The 15,738-nt window shown below is 49.2% G+C and overlaps 1 protein-coding gene across 1 annotated transcript in view; it reads right to left on the reverse strand.

Annotated features, from left to right (window-relative positions):
* The window catches only part of COL22A1 (collagen type XXII alpha 1 chain), a 226,482-nt gene that overhangs the window by 127,076 nt on the left and 83,668 nt on the right, over positions 1 to 15,738 (reverse strand). Inside the window, exons 16-21 of the mRNA XM_035012273.1 lie at positions 14,798 to 14,851; positions 12,718 to 12,762; positions 8,412 to 8,456; positions 8,105 to 8,134; positions 7,783 to 7,836; positions 3,465 to 3,518 (exon numbers count right to left, since the gene is read on the reverse strand). Coding sequence (XP_034868164.1) covers positions 3,465 to 3,518; positions 7,783 to 7,836; positions 8,105 to 8,134; positions 8,412 to 8,456; positions 12,718 to 12,762; positions 14,798 to 14,851 — 282 coding nt within the window. The remainder of the gene's footprint in view (positions 1 to 3,464; positions 3,519 to 7,782; positions 7,837 to 8,104; positions 8,135 to 8,411; positions 8,457 to 12,717; positions 12,763 to 14,797; positions 14,852 to 15,738) is intronic.

Raw genomic sequence — 15,738 nt, forward strand, 5'->3', positions numbered from 1 at the left:
TATTATGGTTTCATTTCTTTTACATTTCCTTATCTTCGAGACAGAATGATGTAATGATGTTTGGGGTCTCTTTAAAAGGACCAGGGCTGGCTGGAGGTGGGCTTGGACATAAATTAAGCAAGTTGGCCAATGACGTGGTAAGTGCTGAGATAGATGTGGGGCATATGAGGGTCCATTTTACTATTCTTTCTACTTCTGTATATTTTTTCTCATAGTAACAGTTCTGAAAACATCCAGTAGCCCCACATTTTCCTCACAGTAAAAGCCCAAATCCTCACAATGGCCCCCAGCAAGCGACATGACCTGGCACCCAGTTCCTCTGACTGACCGCCTCCCACTGGCCCCTAGCTGGCTCCAGCTGCAGGTCTCTGCTCAAACACCTGCCTGTGTGGCCTCAGCCTGCGGTCTTAGCTGCCCCCTCCACCTGGCACGCGCCCCCTCGGCTACTGGCCTGGCCAGCTCACCACCACCTCCTGAGAGCCTGCCCAAACTGACCTTCTCATGGGCCCTTCCTGCACTAGGTAAGTGCTAAGGTGATGTGTCTCTTCCCTTGCCTGCCTGGAGGTAAACATCAGGGGGCAGGGATCTCCGCACTGAGGGATCTCACTCGCCTACAGCACTGCCTAGCACCCAGCAGATGCCCTGGAAAGACCTGCTGAATGGATGACCTTGTGGAGGGGAGGAAAGGGGAGAAGGGAGGGGGCAGGGACGGAGCGGGGCTGGTGGAAGGAAAAGGAAGAGGGATTGGTGCCGGATCCCTAGGGTGACGGATGCCCACAGAGCTCCAACTAGAGAAGCCGCATCCCTGGCCCTGTCCCTTATACCAATGCATCCCCAGAGCTGGAGAACAGGGAGCACGGATAAAAGCTGAAAGTAGGAGCAAGTGTCCAGAGGCAGGATGTCCTCTCCAGGGGGCACTTCCTGAGTCCGCATCACCCTCTCCGGTGTGCCCATCAATTCCTGCTGAAATGCCCTGACTCCTGCAAGGCCAGCTCAGACACCCTCTTCCTTGCCCCCAGCGCCCACTCTGTCCCAGCACCCCCACCCCCGCCCAGACCCCTCCCTGCTCAACACTGCGGTGTCCCCACTGAAGCATTTGGGTTATCCCTCCCTATTTCTCTAGTCCCTCCAGTTATGAGCTCCTGGCGGTTGAGACAGTAATCTCTTCAGACATTCCCAAAGCTTTTAACTGAGTGCTCCTGTATCCTAAGAGCGCGACACCAGGTTTGTGGACAGACATGTGGGAGGACTGAAGAAGTCAGGCTTTAGAGGGACACAGTCCTGGGTGTGCATCCCCAAGAGGCGGCAGGTGGTGGTGTTTTCTCAGAGGCTGCCCTTCCTCTCTGCAAAGGGGGATGACAAACACTTCCCTTGGACTGCTGAGGTCTGGCACGCGGAGCTCAGCACCTCAATACGTACCACTCTCCTCCCCCCTGGTTCCTTCTCTGGGTCTCCTTGTTTTTGCCCTCAAATCTCCATTCCTGGGGCACACATCCAACTCCCAGGGCCCCTGGCTGGTGTGGAGCTTGGAACACGGTGGCTGGTATTACTCTGAGGGGTAGAAGGTGTTTCTGGAGATGACAAAAGCCATCCTGGGGAGAACACGGACACTCCCTGGGATGCCAAGAAGTCACGGCCAAGGAAGCATGAGCCTCGGTAAGCAAGCTCCAAGCAAGAGGTGTCCTCACCCCCTTTTTAATAAGAGTCAATCAGGTAAAAATGTACTTAAAAAAAAAACCACTCTTTGCAGTCATCTTTGTATCAAGAGTTCCACTCAGCATCTAATTCTACGTTAGGAAAAGTAATGTTGCAGCAGCTCAACGCAAGATGAATTCAGGTTCACCTAAACATCAATTACATAATGTACAAAGATTGCTGTTTTCTCTTCAAAGACTGTGCGGGAGCATGCTGGGAGAGTGGGATTCATGACCACTGCCCGGTCTTGCTGCTCACCAAGGGTGCAGCCGCATCCTGAGCATGTTTTCTCCCCAAAACCAGGCCGGTGGGGATGCCTTCCCATTGTAACAGAGTAAACACACTCAGAGAGGCTAGGTGACTTGAAGGGTCACACAGCTGCTCAGAAGTGGGGCCAAGTTTCAAACCCAGGCGTTCTGCTGCAAAGCCCAAGATCCTTGCATTATACAGAGGAGAAGGCAACCTGGCTTTGACCGGGAAACTGAGGCCAGGGCTGGTGATGCTGAGTGGGATGTGGCACATCCACGTCCTTCTAATGGGATAAGTGACTTCCCACCTTCCCACCTAACCCCTCCATCACGACACCTTTCCACATCTCAGCTAGCCTTCCAAATAAGTTCTTCTTAGAATCTTTAGGGTTTAAGACAGTTATAGAGTGCAGAACTGTCTGAAAACCAAGGAAGGAAGTTCACTGGGGGGGCTAGGCCAGGTGGGAGTCTGTTGAGTCATAAAGCAGGTCCCCCAGTTTCAGAATTGAGGATGTAAAGTGTGATCAGAGGGTGGGTTCAACCCCCTGACACAGAGTGAAGCCAGGACACATATGTAATACTGTCCATGTCGCTGAGCTAGAGACTTTCCGGTCTAGAGAGGCCACAGATGGGGCTGGACAACCTCTGCCAGATGCAAGACCCCCATTTCCACCCATCTGTCACGGTCACCCGGCCTCTGATGAACACCTCTGGGGGCTGCCCACCCCATCTTGGGCAGTGGTACCCCCTTGGACAGTCTATGGGAACCAGTAAGAGATGCGTAGACTTGAGTCCCTACTCTGTGCCGGGCACCATGCTAGGAACTGGGGGGACACAGAGTTGGGGGTCAGTCTCAGTCACTGCGGGGACCCTGAAGAGGGCACCTAACCCAGGGGTACTCCTCCATCCCCCTGTCTTAAACTACAGGACACTATGTCAGGAGCTGTGCTTACTGGTGAATAAAACACATAAGGTATGTACAATCTGGATTAAAAAAAGGTGCTTAATTAAATTAAATTAGATAAGTTAAATTAAATGGAATACCATGAGATATTATGATATTCAATAATGATACGGATGTTTAAAGTAGCTAAGAGCCTACTGGCAGCTCTCTATCCTTTTCCTTGTCCCTATTTTTAATTCTTTCCTGGAGACTTGGCTCAATTATCACCTCTGTCAAGAAGTCCTGGCTGCCTTGCAGGCCAGGTCAGCTGCCCCTTCTGTTTTCTCAGCACTGGGCTTCCTTCTGCTGGGGCTCTGAGCACACAGGGCTGTGGGGTTCCATATACATCACTCTCCGCAGCCAACAGTCTCATCTCCATGTCCTGAAGACCCAGCTCCAGGTTGAACTCAGAGTAGACCCCCCACCATGTTTGATGAACTAAATCTAACCCTTCAATCAGCTTCCAATATTCATCTCAAGCTCATGAGGCTGGCACCACATCCTCTGTCTGAGCTGCTGAAATGGGGGGCCCCAGTGTGGGTGAGCTGGGGATCGGAAGAGAAAGACATGTTACTCACCCGGAGACCTTGCAAACCAGGAGGTCCGTCCTTGCCTCCAGGACCCATCAGACCCTTTAGGAGGAGCAGAAAGGAAAAAAAAAAAAAAATAGAAACAATGGTCAACACAGTTCAGCACTACAGGTCATACTTTGCCTTCTCATGCTCATTAGATAAGAAAATACCATCCCGTTTCAATGGGGAGACTGGGAGATCAGGAGGAGAAAAAGCCCTGTCCCTTCAAATCTGTAACATTTTAAAACATGGCACCTATCTGGCCTGATTTTAGCAACCAAGAGGTAGGCAACATCATTCACACTTTAAAGATGAACACATTAGGGGTCAAATGCGTTGCATTAGTGCCTCGCAAAAGCATGCACAGAAGTCTCTGGAACCCAAGTGTCTTCAGCTGTAAGCCCAGTGCCACTGTTCCTGTATGTTGCTGGCTCAGCAAGAACTAGCTTGGGCTATGTGACTCAGCTAACAGTGATATGCAACACAGGGCCGTCTGGACAAAGAAACAAAATTGTCTAAGACAGATCAGTTTCAATTAAGCAAGGAACACTGGTGTAGGAAGGGGTCCTACTGACCTGATAATTCAAGACATACTCCCCAAGACCTCCCCTCCCACACACACATATCTGCTATATGACCTCAGACAAGTTCCTTGGCATCTGTGAACCTCAGTTGGCTCATCTGTGAGGTCAGGACGATATACCTACTTTCCGAGTGGCCGTGGGGACCACATGGAGAACGGATACAAGAGCCCAGACAGAGCACGCCCCCACCCAGACCTCCTGACCATACTCTGATTTGCACCCACGTGATGGGAGCTCGAGGAGGAAGGCGAGCAATGGGAGTGGGTGAATGAGGCCCTCGGCTCTGTGATGCGATCATCAACTTCCCAGGTGAATTCTGGCCAGAAGCTCCCCCTCTGCACTTCCATTTCTTCAATAAATATCATCATACAAGGAGCTACTATTGCTGAGTGTTGCATGACTATGAAGTAACTGGACTATATTTAGATCCAAATTCTTCTCTCTTAAGAACACTGTGGAAACACACACATGAACAGAAAACTCACAGGAACTACAGGCCTAAATCTCCTTTCCTCACAAGGATTATCCCGATGAGCTCAGGGCACATGGGGAGGGAAGACCCTACGTAAGTGAGTGAAAGTTCCTTGAGCATCAGGAGACACCTCACATTTGATCTGTGCAGCTTGCCCTTCTTTATTAGGGTCCACCAGACGTTGATGAGACAGCCAGAGCCTGTCTCATCTCAGGGGAAAGATGAAAGCTGCAAGCCTCCTGGACCACTCTGGCATTTGGATGCAGAATGCTGCATGCAGTTTTCCATTTGGAGAAGGGGAAACATTTTCCTCTCTCTGGGACTGCTGAACACAAACTCCAAAATTTTCCATTCTCCCCAGAAGTCACTGATTTGATTGATTCAATCCAATGAATATTTAGGGAGCAACGGCTCTGCGGAAGGCCCTGGGCCAGGTGCTGCTGGGGATTCAAAACAGAGAGACACGGCAACTAATATGGGTACGGGGCTTAATAGGGATGCACCAAGCCCTGCTTTTTGCACGTTAGCTCATGCGGCCCGTGCAGCACAGTCATGCGCACGATGATGATGACGACAATGATGGTGATGGCGATTTCCGGGACTAAAGCACAAGAGGATCAGAGAGAATGAGTAACGTCAGCAAAGACACAAAGCTACTTGGTGGGAGAACTGGGACATGAGACCGGACGTTGGGGCTCAACTGCAAGCTCCGTCCTTCCACGGCCATGCTGCTCTTTGGGAGCTCACACTGCGGTCGGCCCCCCCTTCCATGCCCCTCTTGAACAGCTGTGGTGGGGCCACTGCTCCATAAGCATGCACTAACCCCCACCAGGAGATAAACTGCCGATTTAGAGAAGAGAGACACGTTGGTCCCGGCCTTCAGAATCTTCCAGTCCTGGTCTCTCCTGATGGGGCCCCCTTTCCACAAGTCTTGGGGCAGGCTCTTGTGTTTCTGAGCTCCCTGCAAGGGAATTCCATCACCCACACCAGGTACTGAGCATCGAGCATGGAGAAGAGCTTCAGAACATCGGCCGGCTCCAGGGCTGAGGCACTCTGGTGTTTGAATGTGCTGAAGGTTCCAGACCTTGTCCTTGCCTCACAGGATGCACCGCAGGAAGGAGACACGCAGGGAATCTCATTAATCATCTAGAGCCTGCAAGTGCTTACTCATGGTTATTTTTTCCTATCTCCTTCATTCAACTGGGAGATCAGCCCACGTGTTTTCATCCCTCTACCTCCAGCATTAATATTTGGCCACAAAAGTTTAAGGTTTCTTCCTTCTGTCCCACCCACCCCCCCCATATTCATCATAAGAAAATCTGCATAAAGGGGAGGATCCAGAGTGAGAGGTCAAGAAGGCTGCCTCAGGGTCAAGCGGGGCTGGGCACTGTTAGCTTCTTATTCCTTAGTGGGGGCCCGTGGAGGAAATAATTCTCCTTTACACATTTCAGGGGAAGTATTGCTGCATTGTGCACTCACAGGCTTGACAGTCAGACCCATCTGGGTTCAAAGGTCAATTTCACTTCTTAGTAGCTGTGTGACTTTGTACAATCCACTCAATATTTTTGCACCAAGGTCCTCATTGGCAAAACAAAAAGAACGCCTTCACCCTTGCAGATTTAATATGCATATGTTTGCACATAATAACACCCACCCTATAGTATAAGGGTGGTTCAGTTGGTTGAGCGTCCGACTCTTGGTTTTGGCTCAGGTCATGATTTCTGGGTCATGAGATCAAGCCCTATGTCGGCTTCTGCACTCAGTGGGGAGTCTGCTTGAGAGTCTCTCCCTCCTTCTGGCCCTTCCCCTCTGCATACGCATGCTCTCTCTCTCTGAAGTAAATAAATAGATCTTCATATATATGTATGCGTGTGTATGTGTGTGTATATATATATATATACACACACATACTAGTGTACAGACTTTCAGCACTTGCCAGTTTTCGATCTGCAATATATATGCACGTATGCATTGAGATCCAAGCACGAGAGCATACTGAGCTACCTGCCATTTCTTTCTTTTTTTTTTTTTTTAAAGATTTTATGTATTTGCGAGAGAGAGAATGAGAGATAGAGAACATGAGATGGGGGAGGGTCAGAGACAGAAGCAGACTCCCTGCTGAGCAGGGAGCCCAATGCGGGACTCGATCCCGGGACTCCAGGATCACGACCTGAGCCAAAGGCAGTCGCTCAACCAACTGAGCCACCCAGGTGCCCCAGCTACCTGCCATTTCTACTGTAAATCTCCCAATGGTTATCATAATGGTGAGGAGCTCTGGAAATCAAAGCTTGGGAGATTAAACAAGACATGCAAAGTTACAGAGACAAAAGGCAGCTCTTCTGACCTGAACTTTTTGGTATGAAATTGCTTTTATTATACTGGACTTAAACGTCCGCTAGATTTCTTCCGGTTTTACCCCCCCAAAAACCATACACACTTATCCTAATGAGGGATGGGCCCTGACGGCTTCATATAAATTTGATTTATGGACATTTCAAAGTAAGACTTGTCTTATTTCCTTAGATAAATACAGTCACTTGAAAGGGGGATCATGTTTCTAGGAGGAGCATGGTGAGATCACTGACCTGTGGAATTTACTCTATGCTCATTAATTATCCTTAGTATCTGAACTCCTATCACAGAATGATCAGAGTCCTTTGAAAGGCCTCTTCCCAAATGGTTATTTACATATCCCTAAATTCGTTACAGTGGAGAACCCAAAGGCTGAAGCTTCCCCAGCCACTGCGAAACCAGTTTGAATCAGAGACATGGGGGAAGCAACATGCACTGGAAAAGACTCGCCTACCACTGCGACATCCAGTGCCCTGACTCCGTTTTATCTACAAGAAAACTAGGGGGGTGCCAGGATGGCTCAGTCGGTAGAGCCTGTGACTCTTAATCTCGGGGTTGTGAGTTTAAGCCCCACATTGGGACTGGAGCCTACTTAAAAAAAAAAAAGAAAGAAAGAAAATGGAACCTAAAACACCAGACTGCCTACCAGAAACCCCACTCACAGCCTGTTTAGGACCAGGGGCTGTGAAGGTGGGCTTTCTGGGTTTCAAGTCCAGCTCCACGCTTGGGAACTGCCTAATGGCAACTTCACTTGACAGGGCTCAGCTTGCTCCCGTGAGTGATAGCAACATCAGCATCTTGCACCCCAGGGGACGGGACCAGCTCCTGCAATACCACAGAGCTCAGCAGGGGAAAATCACTGTTTTCCAGACCTTGAGGTGTTCAGAGCAGACCCCAGCCTGGGGGGGTGACTTACCGGAGCTCCTGGTGGCCCAGGTAGGCCCTGGTGACCCCGTGGTCCTGGAGCTCCCTGGTAACAGAAGCCAAACCTGCATTAGACACAGCTCCCCTTTCCCCATGATTCATGACTCTTTGCTGACTCAGAGTCTACATCCGGAGTTCCCAAAAGGGACCCAGAGATACAGAGTGGGGATTTGCATTCCTGGTGGAAAATCAACTTGATCCATCTCTGGAAGGCTCCATCTGAGCTCCACAAGCAGCTTCAACCCCATGGCCTGGCCTTTCTGTCCCTGCTCCCACCTGAAGCCCCACTTGGGGAGGAGCTGTATTCCTCTTACCTGCTCGCCTTTCAGGCCCTCTCTCTGCACCTGTGGGACAAACCACGTGTCAGCAAAAGTGGTGGTGTTTTCTCAACAGTCATTCCCCACAGCTCCATCAAGGGTATTCACACAGCACGCTGTAATGCAGCAATTCCTGACTTTTCTCTGATTTTATCCCACTTTTAGTGTTGAAAGCCTTATATCCACCTCATATGGTCGGAGGAGTACCTCCCCATTTTTAGAGGCAAGGACTCTTCCAAATACGCAATCCCATCAGTGTAAGGTCTATGTTTCCGCCCCCCCCCGGGAATGCGTGCGCACTTACCACGGAGCCCGGTACACCAGGAGGTCCTGCAGGCCCCACGTCACCCTGTGCAGAAATGACAAACATTTCGATGGCGTACCTTCTGCCACCTTCCTCTGCTGGTCCCCACTCCTCTGAGGCCCCTGACTATCCACACAAGCCCATTGGACCACTTCCTCCTCTGCGCTCCACCTCATGCGGCTGCCATGCTGGATCTCCCTCCCGCCTCCTGATTTTCTCAGACTTTCTGTGTCTAATTCTTATGTCTGTGTCAAGATCACAGGGACCTTATTTTCTCTTTGGTGCTGGATCAGGGCCTAGATCTGGCTGGTGCTCTCAGAGCCAGTTCCTGCTCAAGAGCAGCTCTTGGTCCACTACTCCGTGAGCACCTGCTTGCACCAGGCCCCGCACTGGACCTGGCCAGAGCGATCATTACACCTTATGGAGCATCCTTTGCGCCAAGTCCCTGGTTCAGCACGTGGTCAGCATTCAATGTTTATCAAATAAGTCACACACAAATCACTCCCATCCATCTTCACTAAGTTAGGATGTACAAAAGACTTGCTTTGTGTCCAGGTCACCCAGCCCATGACGTCTATGGGTGCATCAGATTTCCAGGGTGTGAGCTACATCTTGGTTCTACATGGGGCACATTCGTCCACTGTGCAATAGAAAACTCTTCATTGTTCTTATTCTCGCACCCCATAGCTAAACCAGGGCCCCACTTGCAGCCAATGTCCCTACACGTGGCTTGGGGACAACACTTGTCATTTTCCCTCGAGGCTAGCTCAGGGAGCATGGGGAAGCATGAAAGGACTAGCGCTGAATAAGCTGGCAAAGAATGACAGAGTCACTGGAGAAATACGAAAGCATCTCTTAAATCCCAGGGCAGCGGAGTCAGAATGAGTGGCTGCAGACATGCATGTTGTCCTGCGCTACATTCGAGGTCCTATTATATGGACAGGCCAGGCTTTTCCTGATACTGAACCACCCCACGGTCCCCACTGGCTGCCCAAGACTTGGAAAAACATCTGTTTACCTAGCACCAGGAGTTTTTCTAAGATCCCGATTAAATGTTCTTTTAACAGACTTTATTTTAGAGTGGTTTTGGCTGCACAACAAAATGGAGGGGAAGGGAGAGTTAATGAGTGTCACCCTTCCTCGATCTCCCTTCCTCTTTGTCTCTCACATACAGTAACACGTCCTGTCTCAGAAACACCTTTCCATTCTAGTTTTTTCTCTCCATGGCACCACACACACACATGCACACACACACGTGCTCACACACAGCATTTTGTACCATTGTGTATCCTCTCCAGATATACACATGACCGTCTATCTCCAAGCCCTCAGACCCCGGCTGGCTCATCTCTCCATTTCTCCATAAACATCTCTCAGCTCCCCCCCCCCAAGCAGGATTACATTTTCCCTATGCTCCCACAAACCTTATTAATATTTTGGTAATATGATTGCTAGAAGTCGTTCTGAGCTCTACTGTAATTTTTGTGTGGCTATCTTATTTTATATTATATAAACGGGTATGAAGGAGAGATAATTAGTTGTACATGGGTGCACCATGAATCTTTTGGGATTCATGACTGCCTCCCTTTTTCTTTATTTCTACTATGTCTCACTACCACATTTACTTTTGCTGTGTTTATTGTTGTACTCATCATCACTTTTATACCACAAAGGTGAATTTTCAATGACAGTTATGAAATTAACCAATACGGGCTTTCTCATTTGCTCAGGTCATTTACAGAATAGGAGAGCCGAAGTCCTGACACACGAAATCACTCTTAAGGAAGGCTAAGATCCTGTAGTTCATCCAGAATAACTGTGTGCAGGTAACTAATAGATACTGGAGCCTTTCCATCCGTTTGGCCTTGTTCGAAGGACTTAGAGTCAAGCTTGTCCCCTCTGATACTCTTTCTCATCTTAGAGACAAGGAGACTAAAGCATGGGGATGAGTAGTAACTCGTTCAAGGACAAAATGATGTAAGTGACGCATTTTTGCAACGGTCCTCTTAGCTGTTGTGGTAGTCAGCCCCCCAGATGGCCCCCAGCGGCCCCCGCCTCCTTGTGGGGACCTCCCACCGGGTACTGGTGCTAGGCTATGCGACCAACAGCACACAGCAGGAGGGATGCTGCGTGGCCTCCAAGATGAGGTTATGAACATGACGGTCGCTTCCATATGGGGCCCCCTCCCCTCCCAACCTCAGGTCACTCACCACTCACTCCAGGGGAGGCAACGTCCCCTTTTCTGTGCAGCCCTACGGAGAGGCCATGTAATATGAGGAATCAAAGCCTCTGGCCAGCAGCCATCGAGGAGCCTAGGCCTGACAATCACGTGTGTGAGCCTGGAAGCGGATTCTTCAGCTCATCATAGCCTGGCTGGCAGCCCGTCCACAGTCTCGCACAGAATACCCTGGACCAGGACAACCCAACAGTGTGTATACCGCGTACCTAGATCCTAGCCTTCAGAGACTGCACGAGACCACGTGATCGTTGCTTTACACTTTTAAGTTTCAGGAAGATTGTCATGAGCCAACAGATAACCAACACCAAGCATGGAGTCTTGGCTTGGCATGAACACTGCCTCCCTGACACGGAGATCTACGGTGAACTGCTGTGTGGGCAGGCGGATCTGCAGGTCTTGCTGCGAGGCCACTCTGGGGTCTCAAACAAGACACCCTACTTTTCTGGGCCTCCATTCTCTCATCTGTAGAGTGAGGGGGTAGAAAAGACCAGCTCTGTGGTTCTGACGACTTCCTCAGATTGTAAAACATCTGAGATTTGTCTCCATGATGTTCACTTAGAATGTGCTGAGACGCATTGGATCACCTGAGCATCCCTGGTTTCCTGGTCCTTCCAATGAATGACCCAAATACTACCATGACCCCATGACCTTGTCCTAGCACTTCTGCATCGTTTGTCATAATAAGCACTAACTCAGCTATTGCCCAAACTGTGGGGTCCAAAAACATCTACAAATGAGGTGGAAGGTTGGGATTCCCCCCTGCCTCTCTCTCTCTCTCTCTCTCTCTCTCACACACACACACACACACAAACACACACACACACGGGCAACAGCAGAAGTCACCTACATCCAAACTTCAAGGATCGTTCCCTCTTAGTAACTTGAAATAAACTACTTATTTTAGAATTTAGCATCCCCTGTCAAGGAACTGTGAGAATATATTAAAATCCCGATGCCAAGATAATATAACAATATAAATCTCAAATCTAAAAATACTTGGGAAAGAGAATAATTTGACTCAGAACTGAAGCCCAAGTGAGCAAGTTGGGAAGACATCAGTGTCCTTCCGGCCACCACTCTGCAGGTGACGGTTCTTTAGCCTATGGGTTTATTTATTTATTTATAACACCTACTCCGTCTGCTTCTGTAAAGAGCAGAGCAGTCTTTCTCTCCTCCTTTATTCTCCACCATTGCTGGGACTAGTTCGCGTCAGGCAGTGACCTTCGCTTGAGCTCTGCAGAGTGACCCTGAGTCCAAGTGATGCTCCCTGGGCTGTACCTGCCTTAGTTTACCTGGATTCCTCCTCCTCTCCCTCCTCTCCCCAGATATTCACAAACCCAATGCCCGATGTCCTTCCTAGGAACCTGTTGAAGAATCTGGAACTTGTGCTCTGGTCCTCCTCTTAGAACCCAGGACACACTGTACCTTCTTAGTTTTCTCTGCCACCCGGAATGCTCTGGAAGGCTATTATCTTCACATACATTTTCAGAGCACTTCACAATTTGCCAAGACTCTTCACATGCGTTTTTTTCCACTGAGATACAGAAATTCTAAGCAGCGAATTTATTGAGTTAAGCCTTCTTGAGAGAATGTTCTAAAGGAGATGGCCAGTATGATGAGATGCAATCTTTATTCCGTTTATGAAAGATCTAGTACATTTTCAGAATTATGATTCTGGTAAAAAAAAACAACCACATTTTTTAAAATGCTGCAGAGAACAGAGGAGAAATGGAGGAAGAGGAGGAGGAGCCGGTAAGATTTTGTTTGGTATTTATTCACGGCCTGCCTTAGTCCAAAAGGCAATTTAAGTAGCATAATATTTTAATATGTCTGGGTATTATATAACAGGGATTTTGTTTTGTTTTGTTTTGAAATGGGTTTTTATTCCTCAAAGTAGAAAAACAAAATTTAAATAAAATAACCAGAAGTTTCTTGGGAGACGAGTTCCTGAGGCCCAGCTAATCACCTCTGTCTGCACTTTGTTCCTGGGCCCCTCACTTTACCCTGGCGCCCCAGGTACCCACTTGCCCAGAGCCCAGACCCCTTCTTGCCCCAGGCCTGGCTTACCTTCTCTCCCTGGGGTCCTGCCACGCCAGGAAGGCCAGGTCTCCCCTGGAGGAAGGAAAGGGAGGACTGTCAGTGCAGTGAGTGGAGAAGGAAGAGGTCGGGGCCATGCAGCTCCAAAGCTGTAATCTGCCATTGCCTCAGATGGACAGACCACACTTTCGGACAGTGCTTATTGCTGGAAAACTCTTTCCCAATGACTCCCAAATGCCACATCTCTTGTGGTCCCCTCTGGACTCAAGCCGGTACTGCGGTGTGGGGCACCCATTCTGAGGGACAAGGACTGTTCTTCGAGGGATACGAGGGATACGAGGGATGTGTCAGGAAAGATTCCTGGTGAGAGGCAGGAAGCAGGCACCCACAACCTGCTGGGTGTCCCGTGGACTCCTCAGAGGGTGCTGAGGACCAGCGAGGTCCCCAGGGCCGAGGGAGGAGGGACAGGGCTGCCTGGACTCTGGACCAGGATCAGTTAGTGCTGCAGGAAAAACCCAGGACCCGGAGGGCTTGAGTAGGAAATGCTGACGATGAGCCCGGATCCTCCTCAAGGTTCCCACTGGGCAGCCTTCCACGGGGGTCCCAGTGGAGAGCCAGGCAGGGAAAGCTCCCACTGGAACGGAAGTGAGGAGGCGCCCCGAGCCACCACACCCTGGGGGCCTCCTGTGAGTCTCCTTTAAGAGGACGAAGAGCAAAGCAGTGGGACAACGAACATTCATCCCGTTGACAAGTGACTTTCTCAGGAATTCATCCTAAAGGCACAGGTGTGCTCAGGGATGCACACACGAGCTCTCTCCCTTCCTTTCTTCCTGTAAACAGCCACGATCAGAACAGACCCAACGTCCCCTCACAGGAGGAGACCCTCCGTGATCCTCTGTGACGCTCACTGTTCCTCTGCTTCTCAACGCCCCTGCCCTGCTGCGTCCACACCATCAGTATCTTACTACGCGCTGGCTCCATGCACGCTGCCGTCCCCTGCCTTCTGGGCTTTCACCACGTGGGGACTTCCAGCGTCAGGACTCAGCCCTGGCGCAGGGACAGCATGCAATTAATATGAATATATGATGGCGAGTCACACCACACAACACTAAGTGGTCATCTGAGTCCCGTCCCTGGTGAATAGTTAAGAAAACGGTTGTATGTTTATGACACCATGTTAAGAGAAGGGGCTAAGACCTAAAAAGGTATTAGTCCAATTTGTTAAGTGTCAATAAATATAAATCAAGACGTTATTTTGGAGTGATGAGATTATCCATAAATGTAATTTATATTAATATAATGAAATCAATATATTATAATGAGCTTATATATCAAGTATAATTAATATACTTACTTTATCTATAAGCCACTAATATGAATGTATGAATTTACTGATATATTAATGTATTAAGTTATACAACACAAGTATTTTCCCAACTGTCTTCAGGCAGATGTAGAATTTTAGGTTTTATTTAGTTTTAGCCATTTAAATATTTAGATGTAGTTACTCTCATGGATAACACATTCCCATGGTTCAAAATGTATGTGCGTAAAAATCCTTTTCGGGTCCCATCGGCCAGACCCTGAGGGGCCTCTTACAGAGGCAAGGAATGAAGCAAGCAGGTTATCAGCTTCCTGAGCATCCTCCCATAGAGAGTGCATGTCCCCGTAAGTCCTAGATGCTTTTCCACACCATTCTATGCTTGTACTGGACTTTCCATTCAACCACATAGCTTACAGAACAGCCCTGTCAGTGCATTAGGAGTTTCATCAATTTCCACGGCCTCGTGTTATTTCCCTGTAGCTCCACACCCTGATTTGTTCGACTAGCTCCTTACTTATGAGCTTCTAGGTTGTTTGTAATCTTTTACGTGTGCAGAAGAACCTGCAATGAACACATCACTTTGAACACGTGCACGTCATCCATGGAATGGATTGAAAGAGGTGTGTTCTCTGTGATCCCCACACCCTGGTGTAAGGGGAGGTCTGGTCCTTAGGCCTCCCGGAGCCTCCAGCTGAGCCAGAGATCAAGGCAGTCAGGCCCTACAGAGCTTTGTCAGGCTCCTGTCCTCCAGTAAAGCTGAGCCCACCAGACCCAATGCCCCCTTACCTGCTCTCCCGTCTCCCCATGCTTCCCGGGGAATCCATCCGGGCCTCGCTCCCCCTGGCAAGAGAAAGAAAATGAAGAGATGAAGACAAATGGGCATCCTTGTGGTCAGAGCCACAGGACGCAAAGGCCGCTAATGTCCAAGTGTGCTGACCTTTTCTCTCTACCTGGCATCTTTGGATACCGGGGGAGCCAAACACACACACAAAACAGCCTAGAATTTATGTGTACTATGGCTCAATGCTCATACATCAAAGGTCAGAGAAACCAGATTCCTAAATCTGCTTTGCCTTTCCCAAATCTGCGACCAAGGCCAGGCCATGCAGTCTCTCTGAACCAAGCCATCTCTTCATCTCATGGGGTCAAACAAAATAATGGACATGTGGGGTTTGTAACACAGTTCATAAAACCGTGAGCATATTTACTCATCGTTCATTCATCCACTGGATATGTATAACATCCGCTACACTCCCAGTGCTTGGAATGAAAAGTTAATTGCTGGCCAACAGTAAACAACCATCCACACATCCCGCCAATGCCCACCCATCCATCTGCTTGTGTTCAGAGCTGGGCTTGTCTCTCTTAGCTCTATAATCTTGGACAAGTTACTTCACCTGAGCCTGTTTCTGTTGACCATGTGTCATGGGGATGATGATAATCCCTTCCTGGGAAGACACCTGGGACGAAGGAATGAGATACCCTATCTAAAACACCTGCTTATAACAGATGGGGAGTAGATGCCGCCATCTTCCTCCCAGCCCAGCTCTGTTTTCTTGAGCCAAAGCCTATAGATGTTGGTGTGGTCCTCTCATGGCTAGTGTCCTTGTCCAGTGTTCCCCGTGGTGTTCTTCTCCCCACTGGGCCCTAAGAACTCGGTTGGTGGAGAAAGGAGACTCCCACAGGTGGGTCCATGCAACGAACAGTCTTTTATGAGCCACCCCAGC

This window comes from Mirounga leonina, unplaced genomic scaffold, assembly GCF_011800145.1.
Source record: "Mirounga leonina isolate KUSES-001 unplaced genomic scaffold, KU_Mleo_1.0 Mir_165, whole genome shotgun sequence".
Classification (NCBI taxonomy): domain Eukaryota; kingdom Metazoa; phylum Chordata; class Mammalia; order Carnivora; family Phocidae; genus Mirounga; species Mirounga leonina.